General features: G+C 42.6%; 1 protein-coding gene across 1 annotated transcript in view; it reads left to right on the forward strand.

Moving 5' to 3' along the window:
• The first annotated feature begins 10,106 nt into the window (after positions 1 to 10,106).
• chd1l (chromodomain helicase DNA binding protein 1-like) overlaps positions 10,107 to 25,820 on the forward strand; it is a 47,217-nt gene continuing 31,503 nt past the window's right edge. Inside the window, exons 1-17 of the mRNA XM_056277150.1 lie at positions 10,107 to 10,237; positions 10,674 to 10,786; positions 10,975 to 11,081; positions 11,242 to 11,353; positions 11,540 to 11,571; positions 11,902 to 11,983; positions 12,080 to 12,242; positions 13,568 to 13,723; positions 13,891 to 13,983; positions 14,104 to 14,200; positions 14,729 to 14,802; positions 17,527 to 17,637; positions 20,299 to 20,413; positions 20,524 to 20,677; positions 21,143 to 21,320; positions 21,414 to 21,559; positions 22,354 to 22,517. Coding sequence (XP_056133125.1) covers positions 10,144 to 10,237; positions 10,674 to 10,786; positions 10,975 to 11,081; positions 11,242 to 11,353; positions 11,540 to 11,571; positions 11,902 to 11,983; positions 12,080 to 12,242; positions 13,568 to 13,723; positions 13,891 to 13,983; positions 14,104 to 14,200; positions 14,729 to 14,802; positions 17,527 to 17,637; positions 20,299 to 20,413; positions 20,524 to 20,677; positions 21,143 to 21,320; positions 21,414 to 21,559; positions 22,354 to 22,517 — 1,991 coding nt within the window. The 5' untranslated portion in view covers positions 10,107 to 10,143. The remainder of the gene's footprint in view (positions 10,238 to 10,673; positions 10,787 to 10,974; positions 11,082 to 11,241; positions 11,354 to 11,539; positions 11,572 to 11,901; positions 11,984 to 12,079; positions 12,243 to 13,567; positions 13,724 to 13,890; positions 13,984 to 14,103; positions 14,201 to 14,728; positions 14,803 to 17,526; positions 17,638 to 20,298; positions 20,414 to 20,523; positions 20,678 to 21,142; positions 21,321 to 21,413; positions 21,560 to 22,353; positions 22,518 to 25,820) is intronic.

The following is a 25,820-nucleotide window of genomic DNA, read 5'->3' on the forward strand; positions in this document are numbered from 1 at the left end:
ACTACAAAGTGTCGACTCATGGAGAACTCTGCTCAGGGCAGCTCAGATACGAAATCATGCACCAGTTTTGAAACTGGCAAAAGACATTCCTGAGGGACAGATTCCAGCAATCTACTACCACAGAAAGTGTCGCAGTATCTTCACTATGAAGCAAATTCTTGATGGCCTCCTTGCAAAAGAAAAGAAAAGTTGTGTCTCTGCTGAAGAGAAACAATCTAAGAGAGTAGCTCGACATGCTCCAAGTACATCTAGGACTTATGATGCAGAGTGCATATTTTGTCAGAAAAACAGCAAATATTCCAAGAGACAGAATACGAGAGAAGTACTGGTGCAGTGTCGAGAACTGCGAGCCGATGCAAAGATCAGGAGTGCAGCCACAAAGAAAAGGGACAGCAGAATCATTGCCATTGTGAGTAGAGACCTTGTAGCAGCTGAAGGGCACTACCACAGGTCATGCTATAGACTTTACACCAAAGAAGAGGTTTCCAAAGGAGAGGTTGCCAGCAATGAAGATGATGATGCTGCAGCCCAGTATGAAGCTGCTGTGAATAAGGCATACAATGAGCTGTTCCTCTTCATCAGGATGGAGCTTTTTGGCAATCCTCAAGTGATGACAATGACTGATCTCTCTTCTAGACTGGTAGCTTCAATGAACTCCCAAGGCATTGCCCAAGTCAAGGAATCAACCAAGAAGCACATAAGGCGAAACCTGGAGAGTGAGTTTGCTGGAGCCTTGCAGATATTCCCTGATGAGAAAGGAAAATTCCTCCTCTATCCCGATAACTTGTCCATGAGGGAACTTGCCAAAGAAAATCAGTCTCTCAAAAGGGAGCTGCAGACCCTGAAAAGTGTCAGTGCACAAGATGTTATAGCCAAAGCAGCCATCAAATTGAGAGCAGACATTAAAAGTCAAGATGTTCCTCAAACCTGGCCGCCTGAAGTCAAACCAGAAGCAGAATGTCCTACCATTCCAGAGTCGCTCATTATCTTTCTGTACTCTCTACTCACAGGCTCAAATGATCCTGATCATGCATCCCAGAGAGTGCAGTGCCTTCTGCAGTCATTTGGCCATGACATAGTATATGCAGTGACATGTGGAAATACCAAGCCTTCCAAGCACATTGTTCTGCCATTCAGTGTCAAATCGTTGACAGGAAATGTAGAGTTGATAAACATCCTCAACCGACTTGGTCACAGTGTGTCCTATTCACAGATGGAAGAGATCAACACTGCCCTGTGTCTCCAGAAACTCTCATCATCAGGGAGTGGCATTGCCCTTCCAGCTAACATCCATCCTGGCATATTCACAACTTTAGCCTGGGACAATATCGACCGTCTTGAAGAAACTGTCAGTGGTGAGGGAACATCTCAGAGTCAATGGGATTGCTGTGCAAGCAAAGCCAGTCAACCCACTTCCTGTCCAACCCATGCCCACTGTTCCCAAAACAAAGAAGAGAAGCATTGATGGACCCCCACCAATGTTACCAACTTACAATGCTGGACAACGGGTAGGGCCACCACAAAGCAAAAAGTCAGATGCCGATACTGCAGCCAATACTAAGCTTGCCAGAGAGAAAAACCTTCTTTGGGTCCTAGCACGCATGTCACAACAAGAAGAACAGTCAGTCAGCAGCTGGACAGGCTTCAACATCCTGACTCGAGGAGAGATGACGGTCATCCCCGACAATATAGGCTATCTACCTACCATCAATGCTCCAGCGACACAAATGTCTACTGTCAACGAGGTGCTTAACCAGTCACTGAGCATCATGCAGTGCTTAGGCCTGAGGAAGATTGTCTGTGTCTTTGACCAAGCCCTGTATGCGAAGGCTGTCGAGATCACATGGAAACACCATGACAAGTTCCATGATATCATCGTTAGGCTTGGGGTATTCCACACCATCTGCACACTGCTGGCAATAATAGGAAAGCGTTTCCAAGATGCTGGACTCAAAGACCTCTGCATTGAGTCTGGCATGATTGCAGAAGGCTCAATTGCTGGTGTTATGGATGGCCGCAAGTACAACAGGGCAGTGCGACTACACAAGCTCCTGTATGAGGCTCTCATGCGACTGACCTTGAATGGTTTCCTGTCCTGGTTGGAAGAAACTCACAGGAATGACATGGTTCACCTGAATGAGACACTGAAGACCATTGACAGCCTTGGGAAAGAAGTCTCACAACATGCTTTGAAGGAGGTCCTCGAGAACAGCTCTTGTACACGCATCATGGATCTATTTGAAGTCTACCGTGAGTTCCTTAGAGGTGGAAACGGCAGCCTCTCGAACTTCTGGATGTCCTATTTGGACATGGTTGAAATCTTGTTGGGGCTCATCCGAGCATCCAGAGAGGGAGACTGGATGCTACACTTGGCTAGCATTCGAGCAATGATCCCATGGTGCTTTGCTTATGACAGGATGAATTATGCACGCTACCTCCCCTACTACTACGCCCAGATGTCTGAGCTGCCCATCACACACCCAGATGTGTACACAGAATTCATGGAAGGAGGCTTCTCAGTCCAACTGGGCTCCACCAATCCCTTTGGCCGAATCCCTGTTGACCAAGCTATAGAAGAAACGGTGAACAAAGACACCCAAACAGCTGGAGGGACAAAGGGATTCAGCTTGAAGCCAGGAGCTGTGACCAAATATTATCTCACAGCTGAGTATAGAAGCATGTACCTCAGACAGCTGAGAGACCTGACAGGTCAAGGCAGGTGCAAATGGTCTCATCCAGATCTACAGAGTCCAAGGATCAAGAGAGATGAAGCAGATGTCCAGTCTCTCATGGACCTTATGGAGAATAACTGGCTCAATCCTATGTCCCCTGATGAGATTGATTTGGTTAGCCTCTCCACTGGCAACATGGCTCCACCTGATGTGACCATAGATCTCTTGAGAGCTCTTGAGAAAGGAGAAGAGGCCTACCAAGCACTCCAGCAAACAAGGTTAGATGCAGACCCACCACCTGTGAAATTCCACAACAAGATGACCAAGCAAAGTCTGAAAACATTCTCCAATGTCAGCACAAAACAAGCTCATGGAAAGAAAGCACAGGATGTGGTTCTGAAGGCAGATAGAAACCTTTTAAGTCACATGATCCTGGTGGCTGAAAGCAGGAAGGTGAATCTGAAGGATGTCCTTGCCTATCCATTGGGCCCACTACCATGGGCACTGGCAAATGCTGATGGGTCCTTACGAAAAACAAACAAGGCTGCACTTGCCAGAGAGCTTGAAAAGAATGTATCTCCTGCAGAAGACATCCCAATCCCATCTACTTCCATCATTGATGGGATGAGCCTGGTCCAAAAAATGAATGGCAACAACAAAACCTTTGCACAGGTGGCAGAGTCAGCCTTGACCCAGGTCCTCCATGAGGGAGCACAGAGTGGGAGGATTGATGTTGTTTTTGATGTCTATCACCAGACTTCGATCAAAGATGCTGAACGACTGAACCGGGGTGGAGACATCACTCTCCAGTACAAGAATCTTGCAGGGGGACACCACGTCCAGCAGTGGAGAAAATTTCTGTGCAGTTCCTCCAACAAGACCAGTCTCATCAAGTTTCTGGTGGAAGAGTGGAAACTCCCACGATACAGAGCTATGCTGCATGGCAAGGTGTTGTACATGACCTGTGAGGAAACCTGCTACAAGTTGACAGAAGATGGGTGTGAGGAAGCAGCAGAACTGCACTCCACACATGAAGAAGCTGACACCCGTCTGCTCCTGCATGCATTGCATGCAGCAAATGCGGGCTCAAAGTCAGTTATCATCACAGCTGAGGACACTGATGTCATGGTGCTTTGTCTTGGCTTCCAGAAGGACATCACCTGTCCCATCTACCAGAAGTGTGGGACTCAGAACCGCACACAGTTTGTCGACATCACCAAACTGGCAAGTTCACTTGGAGACAGCATCTGTGACAGCCTAATTGGCTTACATGCCTTCACAGGCTGCGACACTGTCAGTGCATTCGCTGGTCGAGGGAAGCTGAATGCCCTGAAGATAGTGAGAAAGCACACTTCCTGCCAAGAGACTTTTAGTCAACTGGGACAGACATGGAATGTGAGTGATGAGCTGTTCCAGAAAATTGAGCAGTTCACCTGTTGGATGTATGTTGCTAATAGCAGCACTGCTGAGGTGAACAAACTGCGTTACCAGCTCTTCTGCACCAAAAGGGGAGAGGTTGAGTCCAGCCAGCTGCCACCATGTAGAGACTGTCTCTTTATGCATGTTCAACGAGCCAACTATCAGGCAGCAATATGGAAGTGCTGTCTACAGGCTAACCCTGTGGTGCCAAGCCCTACTGAGTATGGATGGACAGACGATGAAGGCAAGCTGGCCATTTACTGGATGCGCTCCCCACCTGCACCAGATGTGATCTTGGAAATGCTAACATGCAAGTGTGTGCATTCATGCAAAATGCCAAGCTGCATGTGCCTGTCAAATGGACTTCCATGCACAGACATGTGCAGGTTACAGACCTGCAGTAACCAAAAACAGCAGGATGGTCCAGAACTGGACTTTGAACTTGGGGAGTCAGATGATGAGAGAAACGAGCAGTTTGATGAATGACAGTGTGATGATTCTGATGGTATAACTGTGGTAGTAGTCTATTGATGCACAGGATGTTGATTCTGGACTTGGTTACCCAGAGCTTGATAACAATAATGTAACCATATTCACATATACCCATTACCCTACCCATTACCATTACATATACCCACTAATGATATGGGATTACATGTATCATTGACGAAGTACGTATATGTAAATGTCAATGTTGTTTAAAATATTAAAATAGTTCATTACCCCACTCACTATGGTATTCCTTTTTATCATGTATTTTGATTGTGTATTTAAACAAATGTATAGAGACCAGTTTGTGACCTAACTGGCTTTGGTCTAGTTCTCATTTAAGGCTCACAATCACCTCACACAATGAAATAGTATGGGTATATTATACATTTCCTGAATCTTTACAGTCCTGTGAGTATTCCAGTTTTTGTGTTTTGTGTCCCTGATATTCCTAGATGCCACAGGGCTAAAAGAAAGTATATAGTTTAGGCGAACATTGCAGAAAGATGTGTGTTATTGACGGGTTGAAGAGCTCAAGTGACCTCTATATTTGTGAGAAATATCCACAACAGGGCTTGAATGAAAGCTAAGAAGGTCCCCTTTAAAATGATACCAAAGACAATATTATAGAACATTGAAAAATGTCCTGACCATGAGGCTAAACCAGGATATGCACCAGCGTCTAAAATGCAATTTAGTTTAGCGGGTGGTTAACTTCATGAGCTGATAACTGTGATACAGCTGCCACTCAGGAATGGTTATCATACCAAAATATCATCTACAGACATGGATCCTTTCAAAAATTATAAGTAAGTTTTGCCACCTTGAGTGTACCGAAATATCATCTGGCCCATGGACTATTTAAGGAGATCAGACAGGTAAGATTGGGCAACTTTTCCATGTTTGTGGCTCCCCTGACTAGTTTGCTTAAGAATAAGGCCACATTTGAGATATGTACCGAAAAGTAATTGCAACCCTCGACTTGTCTCCCTTCTTTTTTTACTTCCCTTGAGCCGGGGTTGTAACGTAGAAGCACAGAAGTGGAATCAGAATCCATAGCTGGTAAAAGATCGTTCATCACTGTGCTCAGAGCAGTTTCAGTGGAGTGACAGGCCCTGAAAGCCAATTGAAAAGGTTCATATAAACTTAACACAAAAAGTAAGGAAATGTGTGTTTGGTAGATTATTTCTTTGTTGTAACAATGCTTCTTGGCAATAAATCTTATATCAGGCACCTGGGGTACCAGAAGCTCAAAACAAGAGTCAATAGCAACAGTGAAATAAGCTGTTTGCCATTGGCAGAGAAGATTTGGCAAATTTTTCATGGGCGCAACCCACATACTCTGCTCTGCTGCTCAACCCACAAATGCATGTTCCTTACAAATGTGGCACCATTTAAAAGGGAAATAAACAGGCTTTCCAATGGTATAAGATTTATTGCCAAGAGGCATTGTTACAACAAAGAAATAATCTACCAAATACAAATTTTCTTACTTTTTGTGCTAAGTATAGATGGTTTTCTTCTATATGATCTAAAGTTGTTGATACACAACTCTCTCTAGTACTTTAGAAAAGAATGGAAGATTAGAGACTGGTCAATAATTATTCAGAGACCCTGGATCGAGGTGCCGTTTTTTAAGCAGAGGTTTAACCACAGCTGTCTTAAAACTGCTGGGTGACCCCCCCCACACACACACACACAATCACACAAGAGAGCAGAGAAAGACATTGGAGACTGAAATCAGATGGGTGAAGAAGACCAGATGGAAGCATGGGTTTCCATGTATCAGTTTTACACAATAAGTCAGCCAGAGCACAACTTTCATTTAATTGGTCATTTAAGTAATAAAAAACATATTGTTTTGCAACAACAGTGTTAGACAACAGAACTCATGTTTGTTGTTTTCATCTATGCAGGATGTGGTGCATATACTGGTCATTGTAGACATCCAAGTCAATTTTGTAGCTGTGACAACCTTAGCTACACATGCATTTCCATTCCAAGAATGTATTAGTCAAAATAAAGAAAATCGGGCGCCCGGGTGGCATGGCAGTCTATTCTGTTGCCTACCAACACAGGGATCTCCGGTTCGAATCCCCATGTTGCCTCCGGCTTGGTTGGGTGTGCCTACAGACACAACTAGCCATGTCTGCGGGTGGGAAGCCGGATGTGGGTATGTGTCCTGGTCACTGCACCAGCGCCTCCTCTGGTCGGTCCTCTATTTAAAGTGATGTAGTGGTTATGGGGCTACATAATTCCCCTTATTGAGCTAGTAGGAACGTTAGTTTACATTTGCTGTTTCCTCGGTTCGGGTTTACAGTGACACACTTCCGCTGCGCGGGTTTTTTGTTGTTGTAATGGTGGAAGGAAGAAATGGTGCACGTTGTGTAGCCGAAAGAGAAAGTTGTAACGACTCCTGCTTGAGTTCCTCTGCAGTGATGGCTTTTGACATTCAGACAGACTTTTCCCTGATGACAAGACATTTATGAAAATAGACAATGCATATGAGATATTTGTCTACTGGTGCATGAGAGGGAGCAGTGAGTTGCATCACTGATCAATTTTGAGTTATTTTGCTGTTGAAGCCTTGTTTAACGACCGCAGTAAGTATGGTTCACCACCGTTCCTCCCAGTTAACACACTGATATATCCTCACATAAATTTTGCCATTTACTGTTATTTGAGAGCAAATGCTCTCAAATATTTGATATTCAACAGTGTGTAAGTGTTGATTGACGGGTCTTTTAAGTTGGGACTCATTTAATACCTATTAGCTCACATGCTGTATGTAAAGCTTTTTGTTGGAAATTAAATTATTCATCCATGCAGATGGCACGAATGAAATTGAAAATATAGGGAGAGCAGTGGTCTGATTATTAATGGGGTGTACAAGAGTATGTCACCATTAAACAAAGGGGAAAATATTTTTGTTGACTTATCTGATATGAGAAAAATCTACTCAACTATTTCAATATGACTTGTTCACAGTGTTTAATCAATGTGTTTGTGCATAGACAATAAAAAGCAGAGATGTTGTACTGTAAGTGATACGGAAATGTTTCCTGCCACACCTAGTAAGATTGCCATCGAGACATGTGAAATTGCCGTCAGATTAAATGAAACGGTCTATGGGGAAGCAGTGCCAGACTTTAGCCTCTATCTTTATAATTTAAATACAAGATTTAACAATGATTTGTGGGTATACATTTAAATGTGTTATCTTTTATGTAGTACATATCCAATGCTATATAGTCTTATACATGCACTCTGGTGTCCTCTGTGATGGGGAAAGCATAGTAGATGGAGAACCATGGAGTGAATATGCTAGATTGTATGTTGCTAATGCTTTGTTCAATTGTGAAAATTGACCAACCCTGGTCTGATAGCTTCTGCTTCTATTGTGTGACAAGAGCTCCTTTTGAACTCTGACAAACTGTGTTGACTCTGTGTATTATCCGTCTCTCTGATACTCTCTTCTTCATCTCTCCAGTAGCTCTTTTGGTGTCTCATCTGTCTGTCACATCTCCTCTGCTCTCCTCCTGTTCTCTGGCAGCATGGTGGCCCAGTGGATGTTGCCTCACAGCAAGAAGGTCCTGGGTTCTAACCCCAGACCATCCCAGGTCATTTCTGTGTGAAGTTTGCATGTTCTCCCCGTGTCTGTGTTCCTCTGGGTGCTCCGGTTTCCTCCCACCACCAAAAAGACATGCATGTTAGGGTTAATACTCCTGTCTGTGTCCCTGACCAAGGCAATGGAAAGAAGAACTGGAGTTGGTCCCTGGGTGCTGCAGTTTCCCACTGCTCCTATAGAATAGGATGGGTTAAATGCAGAGCACAAATTCATTGTAAGAATACAATGTCGAATAAAGTGGCTTTCATTCATTCTTTCTTTCATTCTCCTCTGCAAACCACTATTCCATCTCATAGGGGCTAATAGTCATCAATGCTCATTATTCCATATGGGCTGACAGTCACACAATACAGCAACACTAGGCCAATATTCAAAGCAGCAACAGATGTCCATCAATCAGCATTCTATTGCTATTCATTACTTACTACAGTGTAATCAGTGGATTCTGGGCTCTCTCCATCTGATAACATCTATCATCACGGCTTCATCCCATCTTCCTGTTGTGCTTGTGCTGCTCTCTCTGGGCTTTCAGACACAAGGTGATTTGCGCTACGCTCGCCGCTGGGTTGAGATATCAAAAACTTATAGCAGGGCAAGTTCGTCATTTTGTTGTCGCCAGCAGATGCGTCTGTCCCTGCCCCCTCCCCCCCACACAGACCCCTACTCATTATCTCTCTTTACATACCCCTTGCGTTTAGCGTCAAAGTCAGTAGAAAGGCAATATCAGTCATACAATTAAATGGCACCTCTAACAAAGTAAGGGTGTACATAAACAAAAAGTTACACCATTGCAACGGTTTTTCAAAACATGCCACAATCCCCTTCTGGGGTTTACTACTGCTTTGATTCTTTAAGTATCCTGTCCTCGGTTTTCCTCCCGTAGAAGCTCCCCTGTATCTCCACATTTTATAAAATCATTAAATGGTGTCCAAATTCCCTCATAAACACCCACTTAGTTTTTCAAGGTTTTCAAAGTATATGTTATTCTCTCCATTGACATATACATTGCGCCAGGTGCCACAGTTCTCTTCCAGTTAAAAGCTATCATTTGTTTTGGCTGCAATGCAGCAAAATCGATATATTTATATTATTTGGTTTTCAAATTGAGATCTATTGGATACAAGTGTAGCAATATCATCTTGAAGTCTAACGGAATATTCACGGACAAAATGATCAATCAATGTCCAAGGAAGCAAAAATAAGACTAAAACAATAGATCAGAGCACATATATTATCGCGGATAAATTATACATCGTTATTGTACACAAGGAGCGTCCTGTCTCTCTTATTTTACGTTTTTTGTGCTTTCCTACACCGTTTTATTTTGTGGTTATTCTGAACATGTTTACATGCTTTTCGGGACATATCTCAAAGCTGGTTGCTGTTGGCAGTAGATTCAGTCAATTTTCCGAGAAGCTACAGTATTTTGTGTTTTTTTTCTTTCTTTTTTTTTTACACCAAACCGCACAACATTTACTTCCTATCAGTGTCAGAGAGAATCAGTGTCCGTAACAAAACAAAGGCGACTATCTGTATTCTTTGTCTGGGCTCATTACTTTGAACCACTACAGTTTTGTTTCTATTTCCCAATAAAAAAATCCCCACAGTTCTGCAAAAGCACCTTTTTTCCAAACTAAGGGTTGTAGTATAACCAGTCCATTGATGTGTGAAGTGATTTTTTCCCCCTTCCGTTTTTTTTTTACCCAGCACATTTTTTTTCACCCCTTTTTCTTTTCTTTTTTCCCGCAGGCTCAAGTGGCTGGTAATACCGGACATGTTCATTAATAAACGCCCAGGTTTATGTATACAAATGAAGCGGATTTCATTTTGAAAGCACATGGCAGTTCCGCCTTTTCAGGGTCATGTGACACAAACAGGAAGTGCCCGACCGTACTTACGCCGGTCTAACACTTTTATCCTCGCTGCCCTGGAAACATGACCGGTTTCCTTCTCAAGATAAAAAGCCGTGTTCCAGAAAGAAAGAAGACGGATCTTTCTCACCAAGATTTACAGAAATGGGGTTTACGAGGTTTGGGGATGTTTTTGTTTACATTTTAACTGTTAGAGTTGTGGGCACGTGTTTCTTTTAATTTGATTTGAGGTAATAAGTGTGTTCAGATATGTGTAACCAAAGGAGTTGAATCAAGTGCAACTGGACTTGGTATACTGGACTTGATTCAACTCCTTTGGATAACCATGACCTGGATGAATGAGAACATCCCAGATATGTGCTGTCCAACTGACATCCGTACAAACGGCTCCTTTCGATGGTTTTACCGTGATCATGTGCACCTGCAAGTCGTCTCCCGCTGTTTGGACCAGATGTGGCATCAACTGAGCCCATTTAATGTCTTTGAGATGGACAGAAGAAACGCGCAGACGTTGTGATGATGTGGGTTTCGTTTTGGTGTCGCTAATTTCATATCGCCGTAAGTGTGTAAGTCAGCTGTTGTGTGTTTCCTCAGGGATACAGCTGAGGTCCTATCAGCTGGATGGGGTGCGGTGGCTTACCGAGTGTCTGCAGAATCAGGAGGGATGCATTTTAGGAGACGAGATGGGCTTGGGGAAAACCTGTCAGGTGTGTGATGGCAAGCTCAAATGTAATCACTTTTCGTCATACGCTGCTTTGTTGCGTCATCTCTTAAATTAGTGCAACCCATGTAGTTGCATAGCACACACATAAAAATGCACTTAGTTTAGTGAACTCCACCAGGAAATGATCTTCCCGACGGGCTGTGTCTCACTGTGCTGTTTACATCCCTCTAGACAATTTCTTTGCTGGTGTATATGACAGGAGGTCTAGGGGAGAAGGGGCCGTTTTTGGTCCTCAGCCCGCTCTCTGTCTTGGAGAATTGGAGAAGGGAGATGGAGAGGTACGGAGAATCATACATTCTACACTCTTTATGTCGCTACCCTAAAAGCTATCACAATGCCACAGTCAACCCCAGAGTTCAACCTTAACCAAAACGACGTTTGTGTGCCCCCCCCCCCGAAACCTCTAATTATGTTTGTAATGATATTTGTTTTCCACAGCTTTGCCCCATCTCTATCCGTTTTGTGTTATAAGGGAGACAAAGACAGAAGGGCCGAGATTCAGAGAAATGAAGACAGTTTACACTTTGATGTCCTGCTCACTACGTATGAGGTGATCCACTATATGTTTTGTGTGTATGCTTATTATTGTTAATATCATTATTATTATAAACATGTATTGCATGTTATTGTTCACAAAGTAGTAAATATAGTATAATAATAATAATAATGTAAGATAGAAAAGAATGAACAATAATTCATAATGCTGAAACTGTTCTTGAATTTCCAACATTTCCAGCTATGTCTCAAAGACTCTTCATTTTTGAAAAGGTAAGCATTCTTAGTATCACCCATTAAAAAGATAATCAAATGTGTTGGCACGTGCACTCACATGTAACCAGATATGTGAATGAGTGGATTTGCGCTCAGACGCAACCACCACAATGGATTTATAGGCTTTTACTGTAGTCCTTTACACTTCATTTTATAGTCTATCAGTATAGCCCTTTAGATTAATTGCTAGAGATGTTTGGTTAAGAAAAAGGGTTCTTTGTCTTTTTTAACCAAAAAAAAAGGGAAAAAAATTAACACCATTTTTAAAACAAAACGCGAATGAAAGCCTTTGGCATATAATCTGGACTTCCTTGCTCTTATCCTCAGGTGGAAGTGGATGGTTCTGGTTGTAGATGAGGCTCACAGGCTGAAGAATCAGAAGTCTCTATTGCACACAGCCCTTACTGAGGTACTAAGCTGGACCTTGCTTGTGTTGTCAGGTTACTTCTTCATGCTGTTATTTGCCTTTTCCTGACCCATTCTTCTGGTATATTGTTTTTTGTAGTTCTCCGTAGGGTTCAGAGTTTTGCTGACAGGGACTCCTATCCAGAACAACCTGCAGGAGGTCTACTCCCTACTGAACTTCATCCAACCCAGCCTTTTTTCAACACATGAGACAGACAGCTTTGTCAGCTATTACGCCAACATACAGAATCACCCTGCTCTGGGTATTACAAAAAAACCTTCTATTATCAACAATATTTGGATCTATGAAATGGTTACTAAAATGACGTCAGGCAATAAAGTATTAATTATAGAGACTACTACATCAGTATATTAGGAATCCCATGGCTACTGAAAACACTTTTACAAGTAGTTTACTGCCACCGAAAACTTGTCAAAATTTATGCATACCCACGGACAAATTCACAGAAGGATTTTGCAGCTTTTGGGGCCACTGAACATGCACAAATAAGACAAAAAGAAACCGTGTAATTCTCAAAGCACCCACAAAGGGTGAAATGCACCCCTAACTGTGCTGCCAAGCAAAGTGTCTCGGTGCACTGGTACTATTTGCACGTATGTAAATTAGGTAATATGCATACATTTGGCATAAAATTGGCCCATTTTTATGCAAATGAGCATCACTGCAAAAAAATGTCCAATTCACAAACACCAGTGCTAATAGCCACACAGTTTTAGTGAAAATTATTGGCGTCCGCAGAGAGTTGGTGGTAACTGACATCAGACATTCCAGTGATCATGGCTACAGTGATTGTAGCCAGGCGAAGTCCTCGTCATGCCAGGCGTGCTCATGAGTGGGTATTTTGAAGGAGAATATCACTTTTTGATTTAACTGGGACTGAAATCATTTGCAGATACGGGTTGCCAGGTCTAATAATTTTTGCTATACTTGAATACATTGAGGATGACATTGAACCTGCCAACTGTGTTCTTGGCGCAAAGCCACCATTTATACTTTTCCACATGGATAATCGCAGTCAGATGCAAAAAAAGGGGCAAATCTTTATGAGCGTGTTTGCGTTGTAATATCATTCGCACAATAGCTTTTGTGAATTGGACCTTGAGACGGGGCAGATAGTGGTTGCAAGTGATGCGCAATTCATGTTGCTATCAGCGGCCATAAGCCATTCTTTGAGAATTTGCTTGTCAAAGTTTTGGAAATTTCATTAATTTTCTATTGGTAGAATATTAAATGTGAAGCTTGTCCCCTGAGAGATTTACATTTGATGGTGTAACGTGATGGTGTAACACAACAGAAAAATGATGATTAAAAAAAAATCATAATGAGGTAAGTTCCTTGTGATGAGTGTAGTTGGACAGAACAAAACAAAACCTGACACATTTCAATCACTATTAACACCCAAAAAAAAAAATCCATATACTTGTTTACTGAAATTGTGCTACGTTGACATAAACGTCACGGAATTTAATAAGCCAAACTGTTTATGGATCCAGGAAACCATATTTTAATACAATTAAAACAGTTTAGCATTGCTATTATCTGTTGTTTCTTCTGGTTCTGGAGCAGCTAGTGAGCTTCAAAGTGTCCTGGAGCCCTTCCTACTTCGTCGGGTCAAGTCAGAGGTAGCTGCAGATCTACCCAAGAAAACAGAGTTGGTGATGTACCATGGCATGTCAGCCCTGCAGAAAAAATATTATAAAGCCATCTTGATGAAAGACCTGGGTGAGAGTTCATTAGCTTGGTTTATTGTTGTTGAGAATTACATGTATTTACTATGCTGTATAATTACATCAATGTTGAATAGTTGAGCTATTTTCATGGTGATTGCAGTACTTGAACGAGGAACTTGAATTAAAAAAACGTGCATTATTCCTCATTTTGTTTACAAGATGCCTTTAGGAATGAACAGGGCAACAAAACGAGGATGCTGAACATCTTAATGCAGTTGAGGAAATGTGTCGACCACCCGTACCTGTTTGATGGTAAGGTGTCCTAAATGTCGAATTTATTCTGAGAGGTCCCATCTTTGATTATTCCACGTGCAGCAATAAAACTAGACTGTGCCAGAATTGACCCCTACCCTTTTCCCCATTCTTGCCAAGGGGTGGAGCCAGAGCCATTTGAGATAGGGGAGCATCTCATTGAGACCAGTGGAAAGCTTTGTCTCCTGGACAGCATTTTGGCTTACCTGCACAAAGGGTCAGTCACTCTCCTTTATCTGGTGGCAACAGACTGGCTTATCTTAAACTTTTGCAGCAAATGAAAAGATTGACATGTGGTTTGGCACGTTTATCTGCTCCACCAGGGGGCAATATACACACTTCCATCCCTTTAACAACAGGCTGCTCTGTAGAAAAGGGTTTCCCACCACGTGGAGCCGCAGCATTTCACTAGAGGGACACAGTGTGCTATATATGTGAGCAGCTTAAATACATTGCAGCAGTTAAATTGATTTGTATTCCCTGAAACAAATATGGTTTCTTTCAGTGAATAGTGAATGTCATGACAGGTGTCAATCTGATGTTGAAAAATAACGTACGTACATTGTCATACCTATGTTGATGTGACAATTTGGTGGCCCTGCTCTATACATAATTTTAAAGCAGAAAAGTTCAGGCTATCTCAAGTCTAACATAGATAGCCCTAAATGATATCAACAGTTGTATTGTAACCAGAGTCAAGCTTATTCCTTCACTGTAAAGTCTTTCTTTATTTCTCTGATTTAAGGGGCCATCGGATTCTGTTGTTTTCTCAGATGACTAGAATGCTGGACATTCTACAGGACTACATGGAGTACAGAGGTGAACAAAGCTAAACTGGAGCGCATCATGGCCATGATGTGATTCAGAGCCTTTTCGAACAAACATTAAATGCCCGATAATTCATATGATGACCTTGACAGTCACTTGTGAAGTTACATGTATCCCATATCTGTCTTAGCACATGCAGAAATCCACCATGTTTCACTTTTCTTCTTCCCAAAGCATTTTCTCACCTGCTATTGCTTTGAAACAGCAACGGCAGATGCCACAACATTTTAAAGGACTATATAATATTATGGGACGCCTATTGCTCTGTCCCCCGTGTAGCCATGGGCCTCTCTGATCACTGTCTGGTTCATCTTATCCAAACCTACAGGCAGAAACTAAAATCTGCAAAGCATGTGGTTAAAACTGAGGAAATGGACCAATGAGTCAAAACTGAAGCTCAAGGCCTGCCTCGACTGCATCTACAGACCTGGATGAACTTACTGACACTGACATTTTACATTAGCTTTTGTGAGGACATGCGTGTGCTCACCAAAACTTTCTGTACCTTCAACAACAGTAAGTAAGCCCTGGTTCACAGCAAAACTCAGGCAGCTTCGTCAGTTAACAGGAATGGAGATAGGATCCGGTACAACAAAGCCTGAAATACACTCACAAAGGAGATTAGAGTGGCAAAAAGGTGCTACTCTGAAAATAAAATAGAATCAGTTCATTCTGTCAATAAATGTTGTATCCAGATGAACTGATTCAACCTTCTTTGATTTTCTTACCTGGATTATTGGATATGCATCAAGACGCTACTCTGAAAAGTTGAAAAACAGGTTTTCTGCCAATGACCCATCATCAGTCTGGAGAGGTTTGAAAGACATTACCAACTACAGGAGACCATCCCCCCCACACTGCAGGGAACCATCAACTGGCTGACAACCTAAATTAGTTTTACGGCAGGTTTAAAAAGCAAACCTTCACACCCCTCACTCTGGCCACAACACACAACCAACTGCACTCCCTGCCCGCCACTCCCCACTCCCCACCGAACCCCCACCTGCACTCAGGATCTGTGTTGAGGACGTGCGCCAGCTCTTCCAGAGACAGAATACCAGGAGATCACAGGAGCTATGTGAAGTCCCCTTCTGCTTCAAGAGCTCCACTTTCCTCCCGGTCCCCAGGAAACCCCATATTGCAGGATTAAATGACTGCAGGCCCATTGTTCTAACGTCTGTGGTCATGAAATCCTTTGAGAGACTGGTGTTGGCCCACCTGAAGGAAATGACAGGCCCCCTGCTCGACCCCCTACAGTTTGCCTACCAAGCAAACAGGTCAGTGGAGGATACAGTCAACATGGGATTGCACTACATCTTCCAACACCTCGACTCCCCAGGGACATACACAAGGGTCCTGTTTGTGGGCTTCAGTTCAGCATTCAACACCATCGTCCAAGATATCCTCCACTACAAACTCACCCGGTTCATTGTACCAGCCCCCATCTGCCAGTGGATTAAAAACTTCCTGACAGACAGGAGGCAGCTGTTGAGGCTGGGGAAAAAAAAAAAAAAATCACACCCAGCACCCGTACAATCAGCACTAGCACCCCCCAGGGATATCTGCTGTCCCCTCTAAATCTTCCTCCTCTATACAAATGATTGCACCTCAGGGGATCCATCTGTTAAACTCCTGATGTTTGCGGACGACACAACATCACTGGCCTTATCCGGGATGGTGACGATTCTGCATATATAAGGGAGGTTGATCAGCTGGCGCTCTGGTGCAGCCATAACAACCTGGAGCAGCCATAACAACCTGGAGCTGAACACGCTAGAACAGTGGACTTCAGGAGGAGCCCCCCCCCACCATACTGAACAGCACGGTGTCTATGAAAACTCACAGATTTCTGGATTCCACAATCTCCCAGGAACTAAGGTGGGCATCCAACACAATCAATAAAAAGGCCCAGCAGAGGATGTATTTTCTCCGCCAGCTGAAGAAGTTCAACCTGCCTCAGGAACTGCCGATTCAGTTCCACACTGCAATTATCAGTCTGTCCTCTGCACATCCATCACTGTGTGGTTTGGACTGGCCACCAAATAGGACAGGGACAGACTACAACGAACAGTTACGTCTGCATAGAAAATCACTGGTAACAACCTGCCCTCCATTCAGGCTTATACACCTCCAGACTCAGCAAACAGGCAGGCAACATCACAACCTGTTCTAACTCCTCCCCATTGGTAGGCGCAACAGAGCACTGTACCCCAAAACAACCAGATATAAAAAAAAGTTTCTTTCCGCGGCTGTCATTCAAATTAACGTTTAACACTGTCAAATAAATCCAACCATTTTGTATTTAAACTGTACATTGTACATATACTGGCATGCTCTGTCATGTCCATCTACCTCAGGCATGTATGTTAGCAACCTGCTAACATCTAGTATTTGAGCATCTCTGATGTTACACCATTGCACTTTATCGCCTCTTATTTCAGCTGTATATAGTGAATACTTGTGTATATATCTGAAGATTGTTGTGTGATAGTGTTGCTATTATATGTTAAGTACACTGAGAGAGCCACAAAACCTAAGTCAAATTCCATGTAGTGTAAACCTACATGGCCAATAAACGTGATTCTGATTTTACATTTCTGAGTAGTTAATGTATTTCTGATAATGAAAATGGTATTTCTGATAATGAAAATTATGTAATTTCCAGCATATCAAAAATATTCCACTTTGACATCACAGCTGACAATTTTCTCACAGGGTACAGCTATGAACGCCTTGATGGATCTGTCAGGGGAGAAGAGCGGAATCTAGCTATCAAGAACTTCAGCAGCAAAGATGTCTTTGTCTTTCTGCTAAGCACTAGAGCAGGTAACTGAAACAATACATTTTAATATGCAGGCCAATTAGTTTACATTTCCCTGTCTTCATGTGTCTTTAATATATGCGCTGGATTCAAAGTGACGTCAAGTCCCTGTTGGACAGAGGGACTGTCTTGGTCCCTCTGTCTAGCCAATCGGTTGGACAGAGGGACCACGCTGGGAAGGATATGCAGCAGGTAAGGGCGATCAAGGCTACAGATGGAAATGTGCTGACAAGTGAGGAGAGTGTGTTGAGAAGGTGGAAGGAGTACTTTGAGGGGCTGATGAATGAAGAAAAGGAGAGAGAGAGAAGGTTGGATGATGTGGGGATAGTGAATCACGAAGTGCGGTGGATTAGCAAGGAGGAAGTGAGGGCAGTTATGAAGAGAATGAAGAGTGGAAAGGCAGTTGTTCCTGATGACATACCTGTGGCGGCATGGAGATCTTTAGGAGAGATGGCAGTGGAGTTTTTAACTAGATTGTTTAACACAATCTTAGAAAGTGAAAGGATGCCTGAGCAGTGGAGAAGAAGTATACTGGTACTGATTTTCAAGAATAAGGGTGATGTGTAAAACTGTAGCAACTACAGAGGTATGAAGATATGGGAAAGAGTAATAGAAGCTAGGTTAAGAGAAGAGGTGATGGTCAGCGAGCAGCAGTATGATTTCATGCCACAAAAGAGCACTACAGATATGTTTGCTTTGAGAATGTTGACTGAGAAGTAAAGAGAAGGCCAGAAGGAGTTACATTGTGTCTTTGTGGATTTAGAGAAAGCATATGACAGGGTGCCGAGAGAGGAAGTGTGGTATTGTATGAGGAAGTCGGGAGTTGCAGAGAAGTATGCAGGAGTGGTGCAGCATATGTATGAGGGAAGTGTGACAGTGGTGAGGTGCACAGTTGGCAAGACAGATGGGTTCAAGGTGGAGGTGGGATTACATCAAGGATCGGCTCTGAGCCCTTTCTTGTTTGCAATGGTGATGGACAGGTTGACGGACGAGATCAGGCGGGAATCTCCGTGGACTTTGACGTTTGCGGATGAAATTGTGATCTGTAGTGAGAGTAGGTTGCAAGTTGAGGAGAGCCTGGAGAGGTGGAGGTATGCACTGCAGAGAAGAAGAATGAAAGTCAGTAGGAGCAAGACAGAATACATATACGTGAACAAGAGGGAGGACAGTGGAATGGTGAGGATATAAGGAGTAGAGGTGACGAAGGCATATGAGTTTAAATACTTGGGATCAACTGTCCAAAGTAACGGGGAGTGCAGAAGAGAGGTGAAGAAGATAGTGCGGGCAGGATTGAGTGGGTGGAGAAGAGTGTCAGGAGTGATTTGCGATAGAAGGGTACCAGCAAGCGTTAAAGGGAAGGTTTACAAAATGGTTGTGAGACCAGCTATGTTATATGGTTTGGAGACAGTGGCACTGACGAAAGACAGGAGGCGGAGCTGGAGGTGGCAGAGTTGAAGATGCTAAGATTTTCATCTGGATTGACAAATAAGGACAGGATTAGGACCGAGTATATTAGAGGGACAGCTCAGGTTGGACAGTTTGGAGACAAAGCAAGAGACAAGATTGAGATGGCTTGGACATGTGTGGAGGAGAGATGCTGGGTATATTAGAAGGATGCTGAATATGGAGCTGCCAGGGAAGAGGAAAAGAGGGAGGCCAAAGAGGAGGTTTATGGATGTGGTGAGAGAGGACATGCAGGTGTCAGATGTGACAGAGGAAGATGCAGAGGACAGGAGGAGATGGAAATGGATTATCCGCTGAGGCAACCCCTAATGGGAGCAGCCAAAAGTGGTAGTAGTATTCAAGGTGAGCGTCACCGGGAATTGTGATGTTTGATTTCTGATTTTTTCTTTTTTTGATCAAGGATGTATGATATTGGAAATCTCATTTGCATTTTGTCTACCGAATAATCTATTTATAATATGACTTGTGAACCGTGGGTACATTTTTTTTTATTGTATGGAAACCTTCAACATTGCTTTGCAAATGTATTTGAAATCTATTAAGAAAGTCTGCATCAAAAAAATATTGTGCCACTTCAAGTATTGCAACTCCTGTCGATTATAGATATTGCACATATACATATATTGCACATTTTGATGTTTTTCCATAGAATTATTAGGACCAACAGACTAAAATATAGGTCATTGTTTATGATGCTTTAGGTGATAAAGAAAAACCCAGAGTGTGTAGACAAGAATAGGGTTTTGTAGGTCACAAAATCACTGTGCTAAAATTTTCTTTCCCTGAATCTCTACATACAACAAAGTTCACAGAACTAGCTGAGGCAGGAAAGAGGAGTCTGATCACCGAGAGATAAGTGGGTCAAGATGCCGCTAGTTTGTACTCAACATAGGTGCTCACAGTTGTTCATGCAAAGTGTAAAAGTAAGGATAGAAACTTGATTTCCTGTAACATAAGAAAAACTAACATGTACATATTGTATGTGCTCATTACTGGGTAAAACGCATCATGTTACAAACAAGCACACAATCCTCTCATATCAGTGGGTAGATGAGCTCTTAATGGTGAGTGTGTGTGAAATAATTTGATGTGCTTGTGTGAAATAATTTGATGTGGTTGCTGCACCTTTTTTTTGTATAAAATGCATGCACTTATGCTTTGTTCAGTGTGTGCTATAGGTCACTAACCAGCTGTCTTTGCAGGAGGAGTGGGTATGAACCTCACAGCTGCTGACACAGTCATTTTTTTGGATAGTGACTTCAACCCTCAAAATGACCTGCAGGCTGCTGCACGCTGCCATCGGATTGGTCAGAATAGGTGATCTATGCGGAAATTATTCCAAATAGTCCCCATGTTACAGATTTGATTTTTTTTTCAAATCATTTATAGCAGCATATCTTACTTTTTCTCATGGTTAACCGGAAAAGGCCTGTGAAGGTAATCCGCCTTATTGGGAGAGACACTGTGGAGGAGATTGTGTATTCCCGTGCTGTGTCCAAGCTGGCTCTCACCAACACTGTAATCGAGCAAGGGCGCTTCTCTTTGCTGGACCAAGCCCAGTCTGCTGCTACAGGACTCCAAGTTTGTCACCTTTATAGCCACACCTGTCTGACATTAAAGCTATAGCACCATTATGACCCTATACAATCCAAAGACCGAAGACTTTGGACGCCCGAAGGCTGCTCTTTCTAAATAAGAGATTATCAGGCTGTGCATTGGTCTCAATCAATTTGTTTTTTATTTTTGTTCCATGCAATTGTTTTTACACTACCGATTGGGGGTGAGCATTTTAAGATTACAGTGATGTTTTTTAGTTACACTGGTTAACTCAAGGGGTCACCACATTGGTGATTCAGTATCTGTCTCTTCCTTTTGAAAGTGCCCTTTTTAAAATTGTTTTGAAAGCACAATGCAAACAGATGATCGTTGTAATCATTGGTATTCGTTGAGTCCTGCCATCCCCATTTTCGGTTTCTGTGTCCTGTTCTGTTTATCATGTGGCACCTTTTTTCCTCATCTCTTTGTTTTTTTTGCCCCCCCCCACAGTTAAGTGAGATCTTGAAGTTTGGTGTAGATAAACTTTTCTCATCAGAAGAGAGCTCTGTACAGAATGTGGACCTCAAGAAGATCCTTGGTCAATCACATGATGGTCAATGGGTGACTGATGAATACCCCACCTTAACCTGGGAGGAGGAAGGGGATACTTCTGAATGTGATGTGCAGAGTATGTAATAAGGCCAAGTGAGAATGCTGAAGCTTAGATTCACCACACTTGACAAATGCACTCATCATTGCACTGCCTTTCCCTTCCCTCCAGACCACATGTACTACTTTGAGGGGACGGACTATTCCAAAGACCCCAGCATAGAAGACCAGAAGAGCTTTAATCGTCTGTTGGAGGAGCAGATGGCTGAGCTAAATGAGGTCAAAGGACAGGCAAGGGCTCTCCGAAACAAGGCTGGAGTAAGATAATCCTTCATTCAATTAATTTCAGTCCCTGCTGGTCTCAGTGGCGACGTTTAGCTGTTTTATGTTTCTGTGCCTTGTAAAGAAAAAAAAAAGTTGAGCGGAAACCTTCCTAGTTGTATATGGATTTAATTATAACCACTATAAATGGCAAATGGATTGCATTCATATAGTACTTTTCTAGCTGCAACAGCCACTCAAAGTGCTTTACAATCAATGAATGTCTCACATTCATCCACGCACACACTGATGGCGGTGTCAGCCATGCAAGGCGCAAACCAGCTCATCGGGAGCAGTTAAGGGTTGGATGTCTTGCTCGAGGACAACTTGACATTTTTGCAAGGAGACGAGGATCGAAATGGCAACCCTCTAGTTACCAGATGACCTGCTCAACCTCCTAAGCCACTGTCGCCCCTCAACCACAGATTGCATGTTTGACAGCAAATCGACAATTTCTTCAGTCAGTAGGCATACTTCAACAGTAGTACTTCAAAGTAGTGCTGCACATTTATGGTGAACACAATGATCCCAAGTTTTTTTAGTAAAATTGTTGCTAATTATACTTGAACATTTTACAAATAATAAAAAAAAAACTTTACTGCACTTTGGCATTTTGTTTCAACCAATTAATTTTCAACCACAGTTGACATTACAAAACAAGTATTTTAACATTGCGAATTTGCCCATCTTGTGCAATTATGTATTGTGGAAACTATTTGCAGAAATTAGAATGGTGGTGCACATTTACAGTAAGCGTGGCTTTCATGACAGAATGTTTTGCTCATTCTTAGACATCTCTGTCCGGACCTCTTGAGGTTCCGCTGAGGAGGAGGAAGCCACTCAGTGAGGCTGAGCTGGAAATGAGGTGTCAGACAAGGCAGGAGGCTGCGGCAAAGAAGGCCAAACTTGAGGAGGACCAAAGAAGTCAGCAGCAGGAGCAGAAACATAAGAAAAAGTAAAGGCTCATACCATGCAAAAAAAATTTCTCATCTTTTCAGAAGAGTATTTTTGGGGGGATTTTAAAATTATTTTTTAAAATAGCCAGCAGGCGTATAATAGGGCTGTCATGATAGCAGATTTTCACTACACGGTTATCGTTAACAAAATAATTCAAGATAATGACATTATCGCGATATCTATACAACTACTTTCGGCTGCTCCAGTTAGGGGTCGCCACAGCGGATCATCCATTTCCATTTTTTCCTGTCCTCTGCATGTCCCAGTGTTGTAGTACTTGAGTCCAGGACTCGGACTCAAGTCTGACTCGAGTTCAGGACTTGTGACTCGGCTTGGACTTGAGTGCTGATGACTCAGACTTGAGCATTGACTGCATTCGGACTCGGAAGTTGTAGATGAGGACTCGGACTTGTTAATTGATAAAGACTTTTTTTGTTTTTGTTAGGTTTTTTTGTAATAGGCCCTAATAATTTGGCATACGATATTGATAGCTATATTAATACCGTAACATTATTCAATTTCATGCAAGGGCAGGCACGTGTGTTCCACTTACATGCGGATTCACGTGCATACCCTCATGTTCAGTAACAGTTAGTGCCAAGATGCCTAAAGAGATGCCCCGAATTGTGTGCTTTAATTACATGGATTTTACACCAAATTCCAGCAAGAGCACTGCTAGATGGTTGATATGTAAACGAAATATTGAGGAGAAGACCGGGACAACCTCAAACTTCAACAGACATCTGTCAAGGATGCACCCAGAAAAGTAAGTGAGATGCAATCAGTTGATATGTTTGGTGATCAGTTAACGTTAGCTAACTAGCTAGCTAGCTAACGTTAGCCAAGTTATACGCCTAACCTAGCTTGCTAATTTGTGTGCCATCAGTGTCAGTAGCTAGCTAGTTAAGTCAAATAGAGTTAATTTTCCAAAGCTAGCTACATGTATGTTTTTTACATTGTCGCCCACACAATGTGTCATGTGCACAGAAAATAGCTAACGTTACTTGACTAACAAGTTAACGTTAGCTAGCTATGGTAACGTTAGCCTCTGAAGTGACTCAACCACTGGGTCCAAGATGTTCGGTTAGGTTGTGGGGTATATCAAATCACTAGAACGGTAGAACCAAGTGCAATTTTATAGATACGGTTAGAAAGCTATAATAATATTTTCTTTGATTGCACATACCGGTTACTATTTTTAGAATTTTCCCTAATGCAGCAGTGCACAGAAGAATATCCACGTACTTAGACTAACGTTAGCAATCGTTACAATATGATGTGTAATTCAACCAAAGTTTGACTCATAGCTAACGTTAACTGTTACGTGTCATACTATAAATATGTGGATATTTTTCTTTGCATATATGCAGCATTGGGTGTGCCAAACTCTAAAAATAGGCATGCGTAGCTTTTGAACAGTATGACCTGGCTGTCTTCTAACAATATCACACCCTCCATGACCCAACTAGAGTATAAAGATACAGACTCACAGATGATAGAGAGTTAAAGCTCAGCTAGGTAGCAAATAACATAATTAAATCAATAAATAAATGAGGTTTAGCTCATTAATCCCTGTCCTTTCAGTCTCTTATTATAAATTATGTCTCTTTTCTCATACTTTTCATTTATCTAGCTAGCTTACATTAGTTGATCTACTAATATGGGTATGTTAGTTATATAGATAACTAAATATATAACTTAACTGGTAATGGTTCAAACAGCTATGTGTATAATTTGTAATGTTATTACATACTGTTATAGCCATACACATTTTTAGCTGTGAGAAAAAGATTACTTGAAACAGTTTGGCATTAGCAAGCTAAAGTGTGCATCCTGTCTTCCCCTAGGTTCCAAGAATACCGTGCCTCCACTGCTTCAGATGTGACACCAGCTGCTTCAGGTCAGACTGCCATCACATCATTTTTCAGTGATGAACAGCAAAGGATGTATGACCTCAAACATCCACGTCAGAAGGCTATAAGTGATGCCCTTGTAAAAGATCTAATCATTAAGTGCTGCTTGCCTCTCTCTGTCGTTGACAACGAGGACTTTAGGCACTTCCTGCATGTCCTGGACCCTCAGTACAGGCCCATAGCAAGATCCACTATTTCCTCTGTGACCATTCCAGGAATGGTGGAAGTCAAGAAAGAACAGATAAAGAGCCAGCTGGCAGACGCATCGAGTGTTGCTGTTACCACATACATTTGCAGTGACTGAAAGATGCGGTCAACCCTTGGAGTGACAACACACACAGTGACAATGGATGAAAAAAAAAAAACAGGAACTCAGCCTTCAGTCATATCTTCTTGCCTGCGAAAGAGTGCATGGGAAACACTCAGGAGAGAAGATTGCAATGATGTTTGAATGCTGTGCAGAAGAATACCTGATTAAGGACAAGATCAACTTTGTCATAACTGACAATGCGTCCAACATGAGAAAAGCTTTCCAGGCCAGCTTTCTCCCAGAGGATCCTTGTGATGCTGAAGCTCATGATCCCAGCACATTTGAGGAGGATGAAATATGGCAAGACCTGATGCCAGAAGATCAACAGGCAGTCAATGCCACTTTGGATGAGAACTGTAAGATGCAGAGACTGTCATGCTTCACATATTCACTGCAGTTGGTCATAAAAGATGGCCCGAAAGACACCAGTGGGCTGTCAAGCACCCTAACAAAGTTATCCCATGCAGCCAACCTCCTCCACAGTGACACCTCAACAGTGACACCTCAACAGCAGATGCAGTAACAGGACCAGGGAAATGTGACGTTTCAGAGTCTCCTCCTGAGAAGCAGCTGAGAATGTTCTCCCCCTATAGGAGGACTCCCTCCTCCGCCAAGAAGAAGCCATCTGTCCAGGCTCAGTTGACTGCATACCTCGACTTGATCGCTGAGCAAGACTCTGACTCAGTCCTGTGCCTCAGGTTTTGGCAGCAAAACAAATCCAAATTCCTTGCCCTCTATGAGATTGCCACACAGGTATTCTCTATCCCTGCTTCCAGTGCACCCATTGAAAGGGTATTTAGTCATGGAGGCATTTTGATGAGGTCTCACCATGCAAGGTTAAGTTGTTCCATGTTGTCAGATCATATGTTTTGGAAATGCAACATGTATGCTTAACACTAGTGCTGCTAGCCTTTTGTTCCTAACTATTCCTGATAGACAAATGTCTTTTGACTAGTTTTTGTGAATGTATTGTATGCTATGGAACATACTTCGTTTATTGAATATATACTGTATCCACCATTTGCTAATGTCACACTATTCACAGCTATCCATGTGTTTTGAAGCACATCCAATGTTC

Source organism: Lampris incognitus, chromosome 3 (assembly GCF_029633865.1).
Source record: "Lampris incognitus isolate fLamInc1 chromosome 3, fLamInc1.hap2, whole genome shotgun sequence".
NCBI lineage: Eukaryota > Metazoa > Chordata > Actinopteri > Lampriformes > Lampridae > Lampris > Lampris incognitus.